The 17,976-nt window shown below is 34.6% G+C and overlaps 1 protein-coding gene across 3 annotated transcripts in view; it reads left to right on the top strand.

The window, feature by feature from the left end:
* Nucleotides 1-17,976, top strand: part of MPDZ (multiple PDZ domain crumbs cell polarity complex component) — a 137,309-nt gene that overhangs the window by 35,756 nt on the left and 83,577 nt on the right. For all 3 annotated transcript variants that reach the window (XM_036260789.1, XM_036260788.1, XM_036260787.1), the window contains exons 9-13: nucleotides 2,308-2,422; nucleotides 2,747-2,835; nucleotides 11,509-11,692; nucleotides 12,485-12,556; nucleotides 15,534-15,643. In XM_036260789.1, the coding sequence (XP_036116682.1) occupies nucleotides 2,308-2,422; nucleotides 2,747-2,835; nucleotides 11,509-11,692; nucleotides 12,485-12,556; nucleotides 15,534-15,643 (570 nt within the window). The remainder of the gene's footprint in view (nucleotides 1-2,307; nucleotides 2,423-2,746; nucleotides 2,836-11,508; nucleotides 11,693-12,484; nucleotides 12,557-15,533; nucleotides 15,644-17,976) is intronic.

The following is a 17,976-nucleotide window of genomic DNA, read 5'->3' as shown; positions in this document are numbered from 1 at the left end:
TTACATAGAGGGCCCTCTCTAAGGTGGGCTATACGTTCTATTGATTCCCTTAAAACTTTTTGTTTTAGTATCTTTTGCAGGGTGGGAGATGGTGGTGAATAAAGCTTACTAAAACCTTTTAATATTACTTTTTTTATAGTATGACATACAACTGTTACGGGATTTGTAATGAGAAGTCACTATTCTTGACCCAGTTATTTAAATTTTTAAACAGAAGTTATGCTTTGAGCTTGTAACAAAAGCTTTATTCATATGCATAGCCTCCCATCTGTTTGTAACTTGAGATGAAAAAAACTAGAAAATTTCAGAATTATTAGAATGTCGTGGTTTTCTCAAATATTTCAGGCCATAAGTTGACTATAGTGGATAAAATGTCAATAAAACAAATTTATCTAGAAATTTCTTAAATATTTAAGAATAGGATCTCATTCAATTTTTAGGTTAGCTTTATAGCATGTGTAAATTAGATATTTCTTTCTCATAGATCTGAAAACATCTATATGATTTTTTTTCTATTGAAGTTTTTTCTAACCAGTTGCTTCAAATTCTTTTTTTAGTATCCTAACATCCACTACAAGCCCTTTGAAACTTTATTAGAACACTTGAAATTTCCATGATTCTGTTGTTTTCAGGATTGAGTTCGGTTGCTATTTTTTGCAGAGAGAAAGAAATAAAGAAAGAAAGCTTGTTTATGAAAGTATTTAAGTGGCATTCTTTTGTGGTAAACAAAAACATTTTATTCAGCATATATAAATGAATGCAATACCAAAAACCACTTGATGTAATTGAAAGCTTAGAAAAATATCTATTCTGTGCATATCATCATTTCTGAAGCTTGTGCCCCTTTTAAAACCATTCGATAGTCAAATTGCCACCCTCTAAAATAGCACTCGCATAAGTCTTATTAAAAATAGAAAACACATTTGTTTCAATTGAAGCAGATTTCATCCTGTCATTTTCTTGTAATTATCTAAACTTTAAACTTTTTGCTAAGTTTGCACAGATAATTATGTGCAGTGAGAAAAACTAAATGAAACTTTACAATAAAATTATATCTCATTTAGGTGGACTCTCAGTGAGATACACAGAGTTTACTTAAAGAAAACCAGAAAACATTCCAGCTAGCCCCAACCAGCATGTCCATTCGAGCCCATAGCCTTTATTTCATTGTGATCTTCTTAGGGTTCCCTGTGGAATCTACTGACACCACACTAGAATATAATGCCAATAACTTACTGAGAACTTACTGCACTTAATCCATTCATGCTTAATTCAGGGACCCTTGTCCTTCAGGCTGATACATAATTAATAACAATGCTGCATGTTAGAGAAACCTGCTTTCCGCTATCCTTGCAGGAATGAAGGAAATCATAGCAGAAAGGCACACTTTCCTTATAGCTTTTTAAATTAAATTATGAATTTTTAAGACAAATACATGGACCATTTTAAATAACTCATTGGTGCATTTCACTAGTTTTTAAAAAGTAATCATTAGTCTATTAATAATATGTCTGAAGGATAGATTAAGTCATACTCATGGTGTTAGAATCAGCTATCAACTTAGCATAGTAATAGTAGAAGAGTGTCCTGAGTGGACATCCTGGCCCCTGCATTCCACTAGGGATTTTATATACTGTATGACATTTAAGAACAGGGGTTCTGCAACCAGCCTATCTGCATTTGAATTCTGCCTCTACTAGAATGCTTCCTGTTTGTCCTTGAAAAAGTTTATGTTCCTCAGTTTCCCCAGAGAAAAATTGATAGTAATTGTGCCTACCTCATAGGCTTGTTCTAAGGAGTAAGTGAATTAAGACGTGCCAACTGCCTGTTAAAAGGAAACTGCTCAGTAAATGTTAGCTGGACTTGTTATTTTTATTACTGATAGACAGCTGAACAAAACGCTGTTAGAAAAATCCAGTGGCAAAGCTAGATTTGAACTTGATCTGAATTCACAACATGAGTTCTTTTGACCTCCTAACTCCTTAAAAAATGAAGAGCATCCAGGGAAATCGAATTTATTAATAAGAAATTATTTGATTTTTAAAGTTTTGTATACACAAACAATAATGTATTCTTTGATAAAGAAGCATGTTCAGCTTTACTTCTGACATTCCCTTTTAGTACAAATATGATGCTCAGTGCGTTATCAAGATTGAAGGAGTCATCAATCTCTGCTATAATCCTCTAGTAGAGTTCTCTGATGCCTGATTACATCTTATTCCTTAATAAAGTTTGTGGCTTTTTGAACTTATTTTGTTTGTTTACATGTTTATTTTTCTGTATATTTATTTATCAATTTTATTTTAGGTTGATGCTTCCACTCAGAAAAGTGAAGAAAGTGAGACATTTGATGTAGAACTCACTAAAAATGTCCAAGGATTAGGAATTACCATTGCTGGTTACATTGGAGATAAAAAATTAGGTAGTTTTAAATGTTAATATATATTTTTTAACTTGACAATTGCCTCTAATATAATTATCTTATGAGACATTGAATCAGATTTATGTATTTTTATATTGTTAGATAAAGAGATTGAACAATTTAATGTATGTGAATCTGATTTTGAAGACAGAAAAAACCATTGTCCTTATTCCTTAGCCTACGTTCCTATTACTGGTTTTATTTGTGTGGCTTATTGATTTGTATTTGTTCAAAATTAAGACTTTTATTTGGATAATGGAGCATGTATATTATTTATTTGAGTGATTTTTTAAATAGTAAAAACAAAACTATTTCCCATCTTAGAACCTTCAGGAATCTTTGTAAAGAGCATTACAAAGAGCAGCGCTGTTGAACATGATGGAAGAATTCAAATTGGAGACCAAATTATAGCAGTAAGTAACACATTTAATTTTACTTTGTTAATTTTCATGGTTGAGAAATGCATTCTCCTAGTTTACTTAGTTTTGAGAACTACATTTAGCTCAGTAATTTAAACTGTTAATTTGAGGCTCTCATTACAATAACCAATTTTATTATTTTGTGGAATTAAGAACATTTGCTAGAAGCTTTACCAATTTCAGTTCCGAAGGTGGGGGACTTCATTCTTGAATAATTTCTGATATATCTGATTTTTGGTTGTAACATTAATATCATACTTACACATTAGTTACATTAATATCATACTTACACTTTAGTTACATTAATATCATACTTACACTTTAGTTATAGACACCAAAGGTAAAGACCAGATGTCGTAACCTTTAGTCTGCTTGAAACTGAATTTGGGAATGTGTGTACTTTCTTTCTTATGTTAGCAGAAAGACTCTGTTATTATTGACTCTATGACCAGGACTACTTTTAGCTCTAAGACTACACAAAAAGGAAAGATCCAGGCTCTCTAATTAGATCAAGCCCATCATTGTTACTGTAGTAACTTCAGTATGATTTGAGCATGTGGCTGTTTAAGGAAGTATACAGAAGAATCTAACTTTCAGTTCGGTGTTCACTGGAAACGGGACTGCCTAACTCCTCCTCAGAACACAAATCAAGAAGACCCTGCACCAGGGGCTTCCTCATTAAATAACTTCAGGAAGAATTGCAGGCAATATAGCCTCTTAGGGATTCACACTGCACCTGAAAAATCAAACATGGAGAAGTTCTACAATAGAGAAACTTGTTTAACTCCTACTTTAATATTTTCTAAATTTTTGTAATCATGGATTCTTTCTATCCTCAAACACATATTAATATTCTTTGGAAGACATTTTGGGGAATGCCAGTTTATCTTAATATGTGTTTGTTTATGCTTAATTAAATTTCTATGGAACTGTAATAATACTATAGTAAGAAAGTAGAATGTTAAGATACACGAGTTCTTGTTCGGCAGCATTATTCACAATAGCTAAGATGAAGAAGTGACTTGGGTGTCCATAGATGGAGGAATGGATAAACATATGTGGTATATACAGTGGAAAATTATTTAGTGCTATAAAGAAAATTCTGTCACATCCTACAACATGGATGAACCTTGAGGACATGCCAAGTAAAATAAGCTAGTCACAAAGGACAAATACTGTATGATTCCACTTACATAAAGTACCTAGAGTAGTCAGACTCAGTGAAGCAGAAGGTAGAAGGGCTGTTGTGGAGGGGGAGTGGGGAGCTGTTGTTTTAATGGGTATGCCGAGTCACTGTGCAAGATGAAAACATCGGAAGATCTGTTGTATGAAAAAATGAATATACTCTCCTGAACCATACAATTATAAATGGTTAGGATGGTAAATTTTACATAATATGTTTTCTACCACAATTTAACAGACAAGGTGAAGGAGTCCTTTATCTCTGCTATTTTCTTCTGCATTGCAACTCCCTGAGTGATTGAGCTTAGTTCTATAAAGCTCCTAATGACACCTCTTCACCTCTTACTCTACTATAAAGATCAAATTGTGCTTGCCAACTAAACTGGCTATCTCCTAGAAATGAGCTTTCCCTACATTATCTCCATTTTAACATACAATGAAAATGAACTACTTTAAGTCTTTGTTTTTTTTTTATCCTCACCTGAGGACATTTTTCCATTTTTTGTTCAGGTAGAGTGGGAGGGAGAGAGAGGAACAGAGGAACAGAGAGAGAGAGAGAGAAACATCGATGTGAAAGAAACACATCGAGTGGCTGCCATCCGCACGACCAACCAGGGCCGGGGACAAACTGCAACTGAGGTACATGCCCTTAGCGGGAACCAAACCCGGGTCTCTCAGGACCGCAGGCCAACGCTCTAACCGCTGAGCCAAACCGGCCAGGGCTGAGCTACTTTAAGTTTTTTATTGTGGAGGAAAGGAAGGGAGAGTGGATACAGACTCTAAATCCGTATGTGATACTAAATTAAAAATCGAAAGCATCGCTATGTACTTGCCCCCCTATGCTGTATAATTTAGTTCATTAGAAAGCTTTCTAAAATTCTCTTTTTGAGATATAATGCACATGACATCTAGTTTATCCATTTAAAGTGTATTATTCAGTAGTTTTTATATATTCACAGTTGTACATCACTTATCACAATCAATTTTTAGAACATTTCATTACCTGAGAAACAAACCCCATACACATTAGCAGTTACTCCCTAATTCCCCCATCCTCTCAAACCTAGACAACCACTGATCTAGTTTCTGTATAGATTTGCCTGTTCTGACATTTCATGAAAATGGAATCATACAATAAATGGTCATTTGTGACTGGCTTCTTTTGTTTAGCATGATATTTTCAAGGTTCATCCATGTTGTAGCATATCAAAAGAAATTCTTCATTTCTTTTTACAGCTGAATGATATTCCCTTGTGTGGGTATACCACATTTTACTTATCCACTTATCAGTTCATGAACATCTGGGTTGTTTCCACTTTTTGGCAGATAATGTCTCTGAATTTTCATGTAAAAGTTTTTGTGTAGATGTATGTTTTCATTTCTGAGGTTTATACTTAGGAGTGGAATTGCTAAATCTTATGATAACTTTATGTTTAAGTGGTTAGCAAGCTCCTTTCACCTACAAAATTGTGATAAGGAAATACCCCTTGTATAGCTTTTAGTAAAACCAAATGAGTCATTTATTTTAAATACCTGATATAATACTTTGCACGTAAGTGCAATTTAATTAATTAAGCAGATATTTATTAAGGGCCTGAAATGATTACACACTTGAAAGAGTCTCACAATAGCTGCCCTCAACCTTGTCATTATGTTCATTCTTATATAAGTGGAACCTTAAATATAATTTTACTTAGGCAAGCTCAGTGATAAAGTAAATTGTTGGCCCAAAAGTGGAAGCACCCTTCTTGTGAAATGATTTTTGCTTAATAAAATCACTTGTTTTCATCATCATCAATGTTATGATTTTCAATTTTTAGCAACATTTTTAGAAGCACCTTAAACTCTTAGGGAACATCATGAAATGCTTTTGCTCATGCATTAATTTAGTGCAAAATATCACCATCTTGTGGACTTTCGAGATACTGGTAGTAAAGTTCTTCACACCAGTTGTGTTTTCACAGCACAGCATTTGTGTCTTCTCAGTCTTTGTTTTGGTAACAGCTGTTTGGAGCTGTCCATTGTTTTCATTTTGTAATTGTTGAGGTGGCAAGAAAATGAAGAAATTATTTCTTACAGTTTTGAGGAAGTATTATTTAATAACATTAAAATATTTTTGTTATAGGATTTCTGTTAAATAAATTCTGTGTGGACCCCTAGGGGAAAGGAATAGAGTGAATGAACACCTTTTCCCCCTCACTTTATATATTGATACATAAGAATTATTTGATAGCCCTGGCCGGTTTGGCTCAGGGTTATGCAGGAGGCAACCAATCGATGTGTCTCTCATGTTGATGTCTCTCTCTCTCTCCCCCTCTCCCTCCTTCCCTTCCACCCTATCTGAAGATAAATGGAGTAATAGTCTCGGTAATATTCTCAGGTGAGGATTAAAAAAAAAGAATTATTTGACAAAAGGACCCATCCCAGTTTTTAAAGTTGACCAAGCTTGTCATTGGATAAAAACATATATACTCATTCTTTTTAGAATGATATATACAGATCCTGTCTAAAAGCAGTATGGGGTTAAGATTGACTAAAATATTATTAAACAAGTATGTAATATGGAAAGGTATCAAATGTTGCCTTTGATATTCTGTGACATGTATATATAGGTGTAGTGCGTTGGAGGAGGGCTTGGCAAGCTATTCGAGTGTGATAAGAAACTAGGATTTTGAATTGTTCCAACTAGTATTTATCCCGATAATTGTTCCTGCTAATTAATGTGTCTCTCTATGCATTGTGTGAATGTTAGATCTCTTCTTGAGATAGCATGTAAGCAGTTTTCTGCCACTGCACCTAGGTCCACTGTGGTCTTGTCTGTGGTACCATTGGGTCTGAAGCCACATCTTAACTCTCTTCTTCCAATAATGAGGGACCAGAGCTGGCCAGGCCTGGTTTAGGCTTTGGTGACCTTGTCTCATAGATGATGGATCTAATTATATGGAACAGAAACTGCTTCCAGGATTTTCATGTATATTAATCACTTCTTCACTCTACTAATAATAATACCAACTGATGAGTATCTTCCCAGTACAAAGTACCATGCACTGTAATTTTGGGAAGGTACCATTATTCCCATATTACAAATTTGAACTGAAATCTGGGTTTAAAAGTCCATGATTATTCCATTATCGCAATTTCTTCTGTGCTGCTACCACCATCTCTGACATTTGGGTAAGAAATATATTTTTAAATTTAGGTCATTAAGTTTTGAAAATAAAGGAAAAAAATTGTTTTAATGTATTTGAATTTTATTACTATTAAGTAAATGAAATATACATTTGATTTTTCTTAATGAAACTATTTTTAAGAGTTGAGCAATACAAATATTTTGTAAATAAAAACTTTCAGCCTAAGTTCTGTGCATTTTAAGAATTTTTATGGAACCTCAAAGTTGAGATTTTTGTTCTCCTTCACTACCCTGAGAGTAAATAACATGCTTATTTTATTTAGATTAATTTTTTCCTTGAGGCTTAAAGAAATAAAATTTGAACATGGTTTTAAAAATAAACCTTCTCCTAGAAACCATTATTAGTGGTTTGGATTTAAAATTCCAAAAAGTATCTATGTATCTGTTTAAATAGTTCCATATTGTATTTGTTCATACATTTTTTATATTTTGTTGTACTTAAAAGCATACCTGGGAGGTGTAGTCATACCAACAATATATTTAAACAACTTATTAATGGATAGTTATTTACAGTTCTTTGCTATTACCAGCAATTGTATCATACCTCTTTATATGTCTTTTACAGACTAAGATGTGAAACATTTTTTCTGTAATAGTATTCAGATTACAGTTTAACTTATTTTATTTCTTAGGACTGAATTTTGTATGTCACTATTTTCTCTTTCTTAAATCCTCACTAAGGATACTTTTTTTTCTATTTATCATCAGATAGAGTAGAAGGGAGAGAGACAGAGAGAAACATTGATTGGTTGCCTCCCTGCACGATCCCAACCAGGGCTGGGGACTGTACCACAACCAGGCACATGCCTCTGACCAGAATCGAACCTGAGACTTTTTGGTCCAAAGGCTCACGCTCTAACCACTGAGCCAAACCAGCCAGGGCATGTGTCACTATTTTCTTTACTTTATTTTTAATTAAATTTATTGGGTGACCTTGGTTAATAAATTATATAGGCTTCAAGTGTACATGTCTATGCTACATCATCTGTATATTGCATTTTGTGCCTACCACCTCAAATCAAATCTTCCATCACAATATATTTGATCCCCTTTACCCGTTACTACCTCACCCCTCCCCTTCCCTCTAGTAACCACAGTACTATTGTCTGTGTCTATGAGTTGTCATTTTTTGTTTGTTTGCTCATTTGTTGCTGTCAGTTTTACATCCCATATATGAGTGGAATCATATGGGTCTTAACTTTTTCTGGCCAACTTATTTTGCTTAGCATGTTTGAAAATAAAGGAAAAAAATTGTTTAAATGTATTTGAATTTTATTACTATTAAGTAAATGAAAATTTACTTATTCTCAAAATCCATCCATGTTGTCACAAATGGAAGTATTTCATCTTTTCTTATGGCTGAGTAGTATTCCATTGCATATGTGTACCACATTATCTTTATGCAGTCATTCTGTTAAAGACAACTAAGGTTGTCTCCATGTCTTGTCCACCAAAAATAATGCTGCAGTGAACAGAGGGGTACATATATCTTTGTGAATAAATGTTTTTAAATTTTTCAGGTAGATACACAGAAGAGGGGTTGCTGAGTCATGTGTAACTCTATTCTTAATTTTTTGAGGAGCCTCCATACTGCTTTCCACAATGGTTTTACTAGTTAACATTCTCACCTGCGGTGAATAAGAGTTCCCTTATTTGCACAACCTCTCCAACACACTTGTTACTAGTTGTCTTATTGATAATAGCCATTCTGACCAGTGTTTATATAGAAAACCCTAAAGACTTCACCAAAAAACTATTACAAACAATAAACAGATACAGTGAAGTTGCAGGATACAAAATAAATGTACAAAAATTTATTGCAGTCCTATACACTAACAATGAAATTTCAGGAAAAAATGAAAAACAGTTTCTTTTTGCAATTATAAAAAGAAAAATAAAATACCAAAGAATAAACTTAAGAAGGGATGTGAATGGCCTATGTTCTGAAAAAGCATTATTAAGAGATTGAAAAGGAAATGTGGATTAAAAGAATCAACATAATTAAAATGTCTCTATTGTCCTAAGCAATATACAGATTTAATGCAATCTCCATCATAATACCAATGACATTGTTTAAAGAAATAGAAGAAAAATTATCAGATTTGTTTGGAAGCACAAAAGACCTCGAATAGCCAAAGCAATCCTGAGAAAAAAGAATGAAGCTAGAGATATTACACTCCCTGACTTCAAATTATACTACAAAGTGATAATAATCAAAACAGTATACCACTATTTTCTTACTTTGAATTTTAAGTATGATTAATTGTTCAGTCAGCTAGAATGTTCTGAATACGTTTTACAGGAAGGATCATGTTGGCTGATTTTTCCCATCTCTTCTGAGAACCTCTTCTGCTGCCTTTGCACCTTTGACAGTTTGGCTGGTGATAGCAGCCATTTCACAAGAAAGGTTAGAGGAAATAATCCTACATAACTTCTAAAATTTTGTCATCACTATCCTTTTTCATTTTCAATAGGGAAAATGTCTTCCCTTTCCCCTGGAACAAATCTTAGGCAAGGTCCATGACTTGCATTATCCTATGTCCACCAAACCACCAAACACAGACCCAATTTAGTAATTAAAAAATTTCCATCCTAAATAATACTCTAGTTTTAAATTAGGCCCCTGGCCTAGCAGAAGCCTGCTGTGAACTGGTGGCTTACGAGGGGTTGAGAATGTATTCTCCAGTCTTTCCCTACCTAGCTTTTTTTCCTTCCCTTGTCTTAACTGTGGTTTCTCTTCCTACCAGTACAGTAAATAAGAGAAGGGAGGACGAAAAGACATTTTTGTCCTTAGCTGGTACTGCTGTAAGATGGCATTGTGCTGAGTGAGTCTGGCAGATGTTTAAAGCTGTCTCTCAGGCTTCCTTCTTGGGAAGATATCTAGTAGAGATACTTAACTTAACTTTTTATAGCAGATGGTGGGTTTTGCATCTGACTTAGTCTTCTTCCCTTGGCCCCTTGTTTCTCAGCAGTCTACTCCATAGGTTCTCTCATTTGGGTACCATATTCCCTGGCTACTGGGTGCTCTTGATGAGTTTCAGCATGGCCCGAGCCTGGCTTTCCATGGGTGTGGCATTACTCTGGTCTATTTTCCAACAAAGTCAGGTTATTGAACAGTCCCCAAAATAACAGCAGTTTTCTCTTGCTTCATAGTCAAAGCAACTAAACAACCTTTTTCTTAGCCTCCTCATTAAATTACACATCCTTCCCTGCATCCTTCTCTGCTTTAGGCAATGCAACTCTTTTGACTTGAGGTCAAGGAGGAAGCATCTAAGTGGGTGTGGTGGGGACTTAGAGCATTCTTCTCTCTTTAAAACAAAATAGACCTCTTAAGTTTTTCCTAACCTTTAACAACCCAGCTCTTTTATGCCCTAAATGTATAAAATTGTCAGTCTTAGCCACTTAATTTAAATGTCTTCATGGTGGCCCCTCACAATGTACTTCAGTACAGGGTAAATAATCATAGCATCTCGATCATAATTTCATTTTTACATACATTACACTGAGTATAAAACTCTCTGTTCATAATTTCTTGACCACAAATCCTCTGAATAGCCTGCTTACTCTATTCCCTAGATGCTGATTTTTTCTTTTCTTGATCTTTGAAATCTAAAAATTTTACCAGGATATGTACAAATGTTAGTTTTTTGTTCGTTTGTTTTTTTCCTGTTTGTTTTCTGGTGTTTCATGTACTTTGATTTGTAGACTTTGATAAATAGCTGTACCTCCTAATCTGATTATTATTATTTTTTATTCTCTTGTCCTTGTGAATTCTTTCCATAGTTATATTGATTTACTAGATCAGCCTATGGTATCAGTCTTATTTCTCTGAAGATTTTTATCTATTTAATTTTTTCCTCTGAAGTACAGGAAAATTGTATATTTCTGTCTTCCATTTCCTGAATTTGGTTTTTGTACTATTTAAAATTCTGTTCACTGCCTTTACTATAAGAGATCTATTTTTCATTTTTGGTAGATATTTTTTTCTTTGTAAATATAAATACAAGGAAATATGAATCCCTTTGAAGGGAAGTTTCAGGAAATATCTGTTTTCCTGGTCACTGGAGTAACAATTTCATTGGGAGACATTTGTACCGATGCTTCAGTGCACACACCTTTTGGACTGTGGCATCTAATGCTATAGCTAGCACTGGCCCCAAATGGGTGTTTGCCTATTCCCCAACTAGAGGAATCCTCACGTCCCATTCTTCTCACACTAACAAGCAAAGAATATGCATTTGGTGAATCGGTAATACAAATATCCATTTATTTTTGACATGCCTTGTTCTTACCAGGTAGATGGTACAAACCTTCAGGGTTTTACCAATCAACAAGCAGTAGAGGTGTTGCGACACACTGGACAGACTGTGCACCTGACACTAATGAGGAGGGGAACGAAGCAGGAAGCTGAGCTCACATCAAGGGAAGATGTCATGAAAGATGCGGTTTCGTCTCCTAGTAATGCCGGCATAAGCAGAGGTAATACCAAGTTAATCTGGTTTTCAGTTATATCCTTACATCATTTCAGTTTTTTTTCTGATTCTGAAATTCTTTAAAGAATAGTTTTTAGTTTTCACTATTTAGTGTGAACCAAGTAAAAAGGAAATTTAATAAAATTGGAATTAACTGGAACAGTGATATGTTCATTAACTATAGAACAGGATTCAGAATAAAGCAGATTACTTCCCATCCTAGTTATTCAATCACCATTTCTGAGTGGAAACATAAGCAGCTGTTTACCTTTCTGTCTCTGCCTTACTTTTGAATGTCATCATCATATTTTTTTAGGGGGAACCTATCTGCCTAGATTATGCATTTGAGCCCCATGATACTTCTGACTCCTCAGACTTTTCTTCAAGGAATAAGCTTTAATTTCCCATTTAAAATCTTAGTCATAACCTGCTTATACATGAGTATTTCTGGAAAGTATTGACATCCCATGTAGCTCACTGGTATTAGGGCTTATTGATAGAAATCAGGCTGTTGGTTTGAAAGTGCTGCTTCATTTCTCAAACTGCTAACCAGTCTGGTATTTATGCCATAAACTCCTTATTACAGTATTAGGAGACAGGGAAGCAAATCACAGGAGAAATTTATTACTTCTTTGTCCCATTAACAGGAGAACTTTCCTTTGAGAACATCTGGTTATTAAAGAGTTTCCCTACAAAAAATAATTTTCATCAAGGGTTCACATATATAAAGTAGGGTTTGAAAGATTCAAGTGCTTCATTATATTATAGATATAACTACTAAAATATTATTTTCTTTAAGACAATTATGAAAAAGTTGAAGATTCTTTATGCTTGAGGAGAAACACCAGCATATTACCAATTGAAGAAGAAGGTAAACACCTGGAACCAGGTTATTTTGTCCTTTATGTATTTTTTAATAGAAGTGATTTTTATAAATGTGATTAAGCCTCTATAGACATAATTAAATCACAGAAAAAAGAGCTTTCAAAAAAGATATTTGTAAATCCTTATTTATAGATGTGATTAATTACTCTTGTGGATTAAAAGTCTTCATTTATAGCTGACTTATTTTCTTGCTGAGTCAGTCTTTTCTTTCTTCTACATTTTTCTTTCACCAGAAAACTTTAGGAATCAATCAGTCACATACAGTTATTTCAATTCCCTTATTTCTGAATAACCATTATATGTCTATCGGATTGAACAAGCAGACATGAAATTAGAAAGTATTTTTAAAATAAATACAAGGGGATCTTTAAAGCATAAACACTCTGGAATGAGACTGTCCAATTTTTGGAAGATTTTTCTTCTCAGTTTTTAAAAAAGTTCTAAACTTTAATATTGGAAAGTTGATTCAGAAAGGAATTTTAGAGAGAAATTCAACCTTTCTGAGATTTCTTTCATTATAAACCTAGAATCCATGAGGCTGTTTAAACAATTTTGAGAGCAACATTGTTTTAATATGTAATTATGCTAGAATGTTACTGAGATCTTTTCAGGCTGGGTGCTGTGTACTTCCCTTACCTGTCACATTGCCTTATGTACTTTGGTAACTTAAATCCACTGAACAGTGTCCAAGACTGAGCTCCCTTCATTTGAATCCCACCCTCCATGAAATAATTTTATTGAAGCATTGTAGTTCTTTAAAATATCTACTACTTCATTATTAAGTTACTTATTAGTATTTACTTTTATTATTTTAAAGCAATATTTGTGTTTGCAAAGGTGTTCCTGGAATGAGATGTGTAAGATTTCATAGGTGTGAATTGCATTCTGCCATTTTTACAGTAATAGGTTAAGAAATTATTTAGGCTAAAATGAATATCAGGAGTAGGGGAAGCACAAAAATATTTCAAAACATGACACTTGAGATCGTAAGTGGGGATGGGTGTGGGAGATTGTCTTGAAGGCTCAGAGCATCTAGTTTGCTTTAGTGAATGTGCATATGTGTATGAGAGGATAGATGGGAGGAGGCTCTAGACTTAGAATCAAGGGTCATAAATTCCTTTTTAAACAAAATAAGGGAAACACTTAGAAGTGATTCTAATGCATTTGCCCTAGAGCTTGGTCCTCAGACAAGGGGGTAAGATATCATTGCCACTTCCACAGAAATTTGACTCATTTTGTGAGTCTAGACAAATCATTTAACTTCTAAGTAAGATCAGAAGATTGGACTTTATGATTTTTCAAATGTGCCTAAAATTTTGTCTTGGGGCAGTTGGGAGAGGGTGAGAATGCACAACTATAGTTTGGTTGTATGAAGACAAGCCTCAGATTTGTTATCAGCAGCTCACAGCTTCCCCCCTTTCTACATTCAGAACCTCACCCTGCTTAAATCACTGCCCACTTTTGTAAGTTCAGCAGAATCCAAGAAAGGGGGTGTGGGAGGAGGGAGGACTCTGAGCTGACCCTCCTCTCTCTAACCTTACCAGGTTGAAAGGGAGGGTCCATGTAATCTGTGTTCACCTCTGCATAGTTATTCCTCTCTGGACTGAATTTAATTTTGAAAAGAAAATCATTTGGTTGGGCTTGTCCCCACATTATAAAAATATATATAGTTTATCATTTTCAGTTTCTCAAGAATAAACCGGATCATTTTATTAATTTAAGGCATAACAAATGTGCAAAATAGACCCAGAGTAAAAGCTCATTCATTCCATTAAATAGAAGGCAGTTAAGAAGTCTGAATTTTAGAATACTCTTTAAATTTGAGATTTGAGTGCTAAAAGGGATATTACATTTTTAATTTAGAGTTTGCCTTGTGGAGATTTTTAAAAAGACAACCTTTGTGAGTAAGAAGTGCGATGGCATATGGGAGCCTCTGAATGTGACTTCAAATTCTTCTCAACCAGTTTCTTATTTTAGCTAATTTTTAAAATTCAATATTGTTTAGATAATTCTTTTAGTGATTTTCATTTTTTTTCATTTTGCCAATTAGTGCAATTCTAATTATGAGGTTTTTACATTCTCAGTTTTCTTTTTTACATATTTATTCATTGTATATGGAATTGCATGAACTATTTGTTCATTTCTTTCATCTGTTTTTGCTAAGGTATAGCATGGTCCTACTTTACTCTGTAGAATCAAATGAAAATGAAATAAATAAACTAACATAAAAGGCAGCATTTTTTTTTTTTTTTTTTTTGGTACATGCCCCTAGTGGGAACCGAACCCGGGACTCTCTAGTCCGCAGGCCGACGCTGCAACCGCTGAGCCAAACTGGCCAGGGTGGCAACCTGGTTTTTTACTGGAGTCTCCAAAGGACCCCCAAGTGAAAACTGGAGTGATTCTGGGTCCTCATTTTTTGATAATATTGTTGTTAATCCTCACCTGAGGATATTTTTTTCTATTGATTTTTATCAGAGTTGAAGGGAGGAAGGAGGGGAGTAGAAAGAGAGAGAAACAGCAATGTGAGAGAGACACCTGTGACTGGTTGCCTCCCATACGTGCCTGATCAGGGCTGGGAGCGAACCTGCAGCCCAGGTACATGCCCTTAACTGGGAATCAGTTCTTCAGTTTATGGCCTGGTGCTCTTACCACTGAGTCAAACCGGCCAGGGCGGTCCTCGGTCTTTTAAATAAATGTTAGATAATACGTAGATACTTTAATGAAAATATTGTCAGTACTTAAAAGATGTCTCATAAAAGAGAATAGTGTTGGAATATGCAGATGATAAAGGGTTCTAAATTAAACTATTAAAATATGTAGAGAAATAGAGTAACTCATATATTGAGTGATGAATCAGACTTTGTATGGTAGACAGTTCTAATCACAGTTCCCTTGGTACAGAACGTTAAAATAAGGATAATTTTTGTAATTTGTCACTAACTTAATTGTGTTGACTGTTTCAGGGTATCCGTTACTCTTAGCTGAGGTAGAAGAAATAGAAGATGCCCAGCAACAGGAAGCTGCCCTGCTGAAAAAGTGGCAAAGGATTATGGGAATTAATTATGAAATAGTGGTAGGTTACCTTACCCTTCTTAACTTTCTCACTTGTAACCCTATTTGAGTAAGAAGTTCATGAGAACAATAAAAATGATGATCAAGAGTCTTTGAGAAGTAGCAAATGCCCAGGGCTTTTTTTTGAAGACCTAAATGTGCTGATTCAGGTATTTAAAAAGTTCAGGTTGGAGAAAGTTGAATATTAACCAAAGAACTGAAATAAATGGGATAGACTTTTTAAAACTTGTAATTGATCAATGTTTTAATATTTCTTGTGGTAGTATATCTTACATAGATGTAAGGAAGGTTTCTTTTTCCTGATTTTTAAACATGGGATTTATAGAAAGAATCAGAAAAGAATGACAGCATTTACTTCAAGATAAAATGAAAATAAATTATGACTTATTTACAAAATTGTAGACAGACTTTTTCTACTCTCTCTTTATCACTCTCATGTATTTCTTTAAGAGGTTTACTTCTACATGCCTTTTCATATAACTTATGCCATATTGAATGTTTTATGTTTATTAATAGTTTTCATAACTAGTATAGCAATTGTCATCTGCTTCCTAAAAAGAGATTTAACCAAGGTGACACAAATGATCAATCTTTAGATGTACACCAGCAAATTTCAGGGATTTCAAAAGGAAAAATGTAATACTAGGTTAGGTTGAATTTCTCTTATTGCATATAACATCCACGTAAGACTAGAATAGAAGAGATAAAAGACAACAGAGTTCATGTACTATTAATAACTAGCATTTATTGAGCACTTTGTCCCAAGCAAGATTCTTCGTGTTCATTGAATACACATGACAATGATCTTTTTTTTTACACACTCAAGATGGTTAACTGTCAATTAAGAAATGAGTACGTACAGCTGTTATTACCATTTTAAATCAAGGAAAAATACAATACAGTCCAGTTTAACTATGGTTAATTTAACATGAAAAGAAAGTTGAGGTAGTCCTTCTGTGGGGTAGGCTGCATGCATAACTGAGACCTCACTTCTTCTGGTGGCAATTGAATAGTGAAGTGAACCCTTTAGCCACTTTGTCACAGATGTCAGGCCTGAGACTGGGAACTTTTCATGTCCTTTGTGTATATGGCACTCTCAGTCTGTCAAGAGCAGAAGAGTGCTGTAAGTAAGAAAGAACTAGCTGTTTACTGGCCCTCAACCAAAGTAAATTAGACATAGATCTGACTTGAAATTGTTTGCCATGTAGTTATAAAGCATAAATTTAATCATAGGAAGAGTGGTGTAGTAGAGAAGAGATTGATGGGCATTATCAGTGGGGACCTGGAGGACTGCTGAGAGGAAGTGATACTTAAAATGGGTTTTAAGGAGTGGAAAGGATTTTACCCAGCACTAGATTTCAGAGTCAGGTGATGTAGCTTTTGATCCTAACCCTGCACATATTTTCATTATGATGTGAGAGAGAGCTTTTTAAATTAAGCAATATATTTCTCAGTCCCTCTGCCCCTCAGTTTTCTTAACGATAAAATATACAGGATGAAGATCATCCAATTTTAACATTATAATGAATGGATTCTATATGAAAATGGGCGATTTTCTAACATTCTTCATTAGTTTGGGTAACAGTAGGAAATAAGAAGTTTTTTACTTGTTTTAAGGTTTGATTCACTTTTAAAGACCAGCGTTACCCCTCAAAATAGCATAAGTGAGAGAGAGGCATGAGCTCTAGGTTCAGACTGCTCTGGTTCAAAGCTCTTTCTAACTGTGTGCCTGCAGTTAAGGTAACCTCACTGAGCCTCACTTTCTGAATTTGGAAACAAGGATAGAAACTGTATCTATTTATAAGAAACAAATGAGCTACTCTGTGTAATAGGGTTAGCACAGCCCCTGGCACATAGTAAGTGCTAAGTGTATGACCTTTCTATGCTGTTGTTTGAGCTCAGGTGTTTGATTTTATCCGCAGTGGTTTAGACTACCTTCCATCTGTTATCAGTGTCTTTAGGCACAGCAGAGTATCTTAGGTTCTTGCATCTCACTGCTTCCTTTTGGTTTCTGTTGGTTCGTGAAACAGATATCAGTCCTTTTTTATTTATTTATTTATTTATTTTTAAATTAATTAATTAATTTATTTTTGTTACAGATGTTACTCCTTTTTCCCCCACTGATAGGCCCTCTCCCTCCCTTCCCGCCCTGTCCCCAGCTTTCTTGTCCATGTCCATTGTTCATGCATACATGCATATAAGTTCTGTGGTTTATCTCTCTTCCCTACCCCCTCTTCTTGGGATTGTCAGTCTGTACCCCTCTTCCACGTTGCTGGGACTACCCCGTTCCTCAGACTGTTATGTTCATTATATTCCACAAAGAAGTTAGATCAT

Source organism: Molossus molossus, unplaced genomic scaffold (assembly GCF_014108415.1).
Source record: "Molossus molossus isolate mMolMol1 unplaced genomic scaffold, mMolMol1.p scaffold_m16_p_14, whole genome shotgun sequence".
NCBI lineage: Eukaryota > Metazoa > Chordata > Mammalia > Chiroptera > Molossidae > Molossus > Molossus molossus.
Note: the sequence above shows the minus strand (reverse complement) of the source record. Positions and strands in the feature narration are given on the sequence as shown.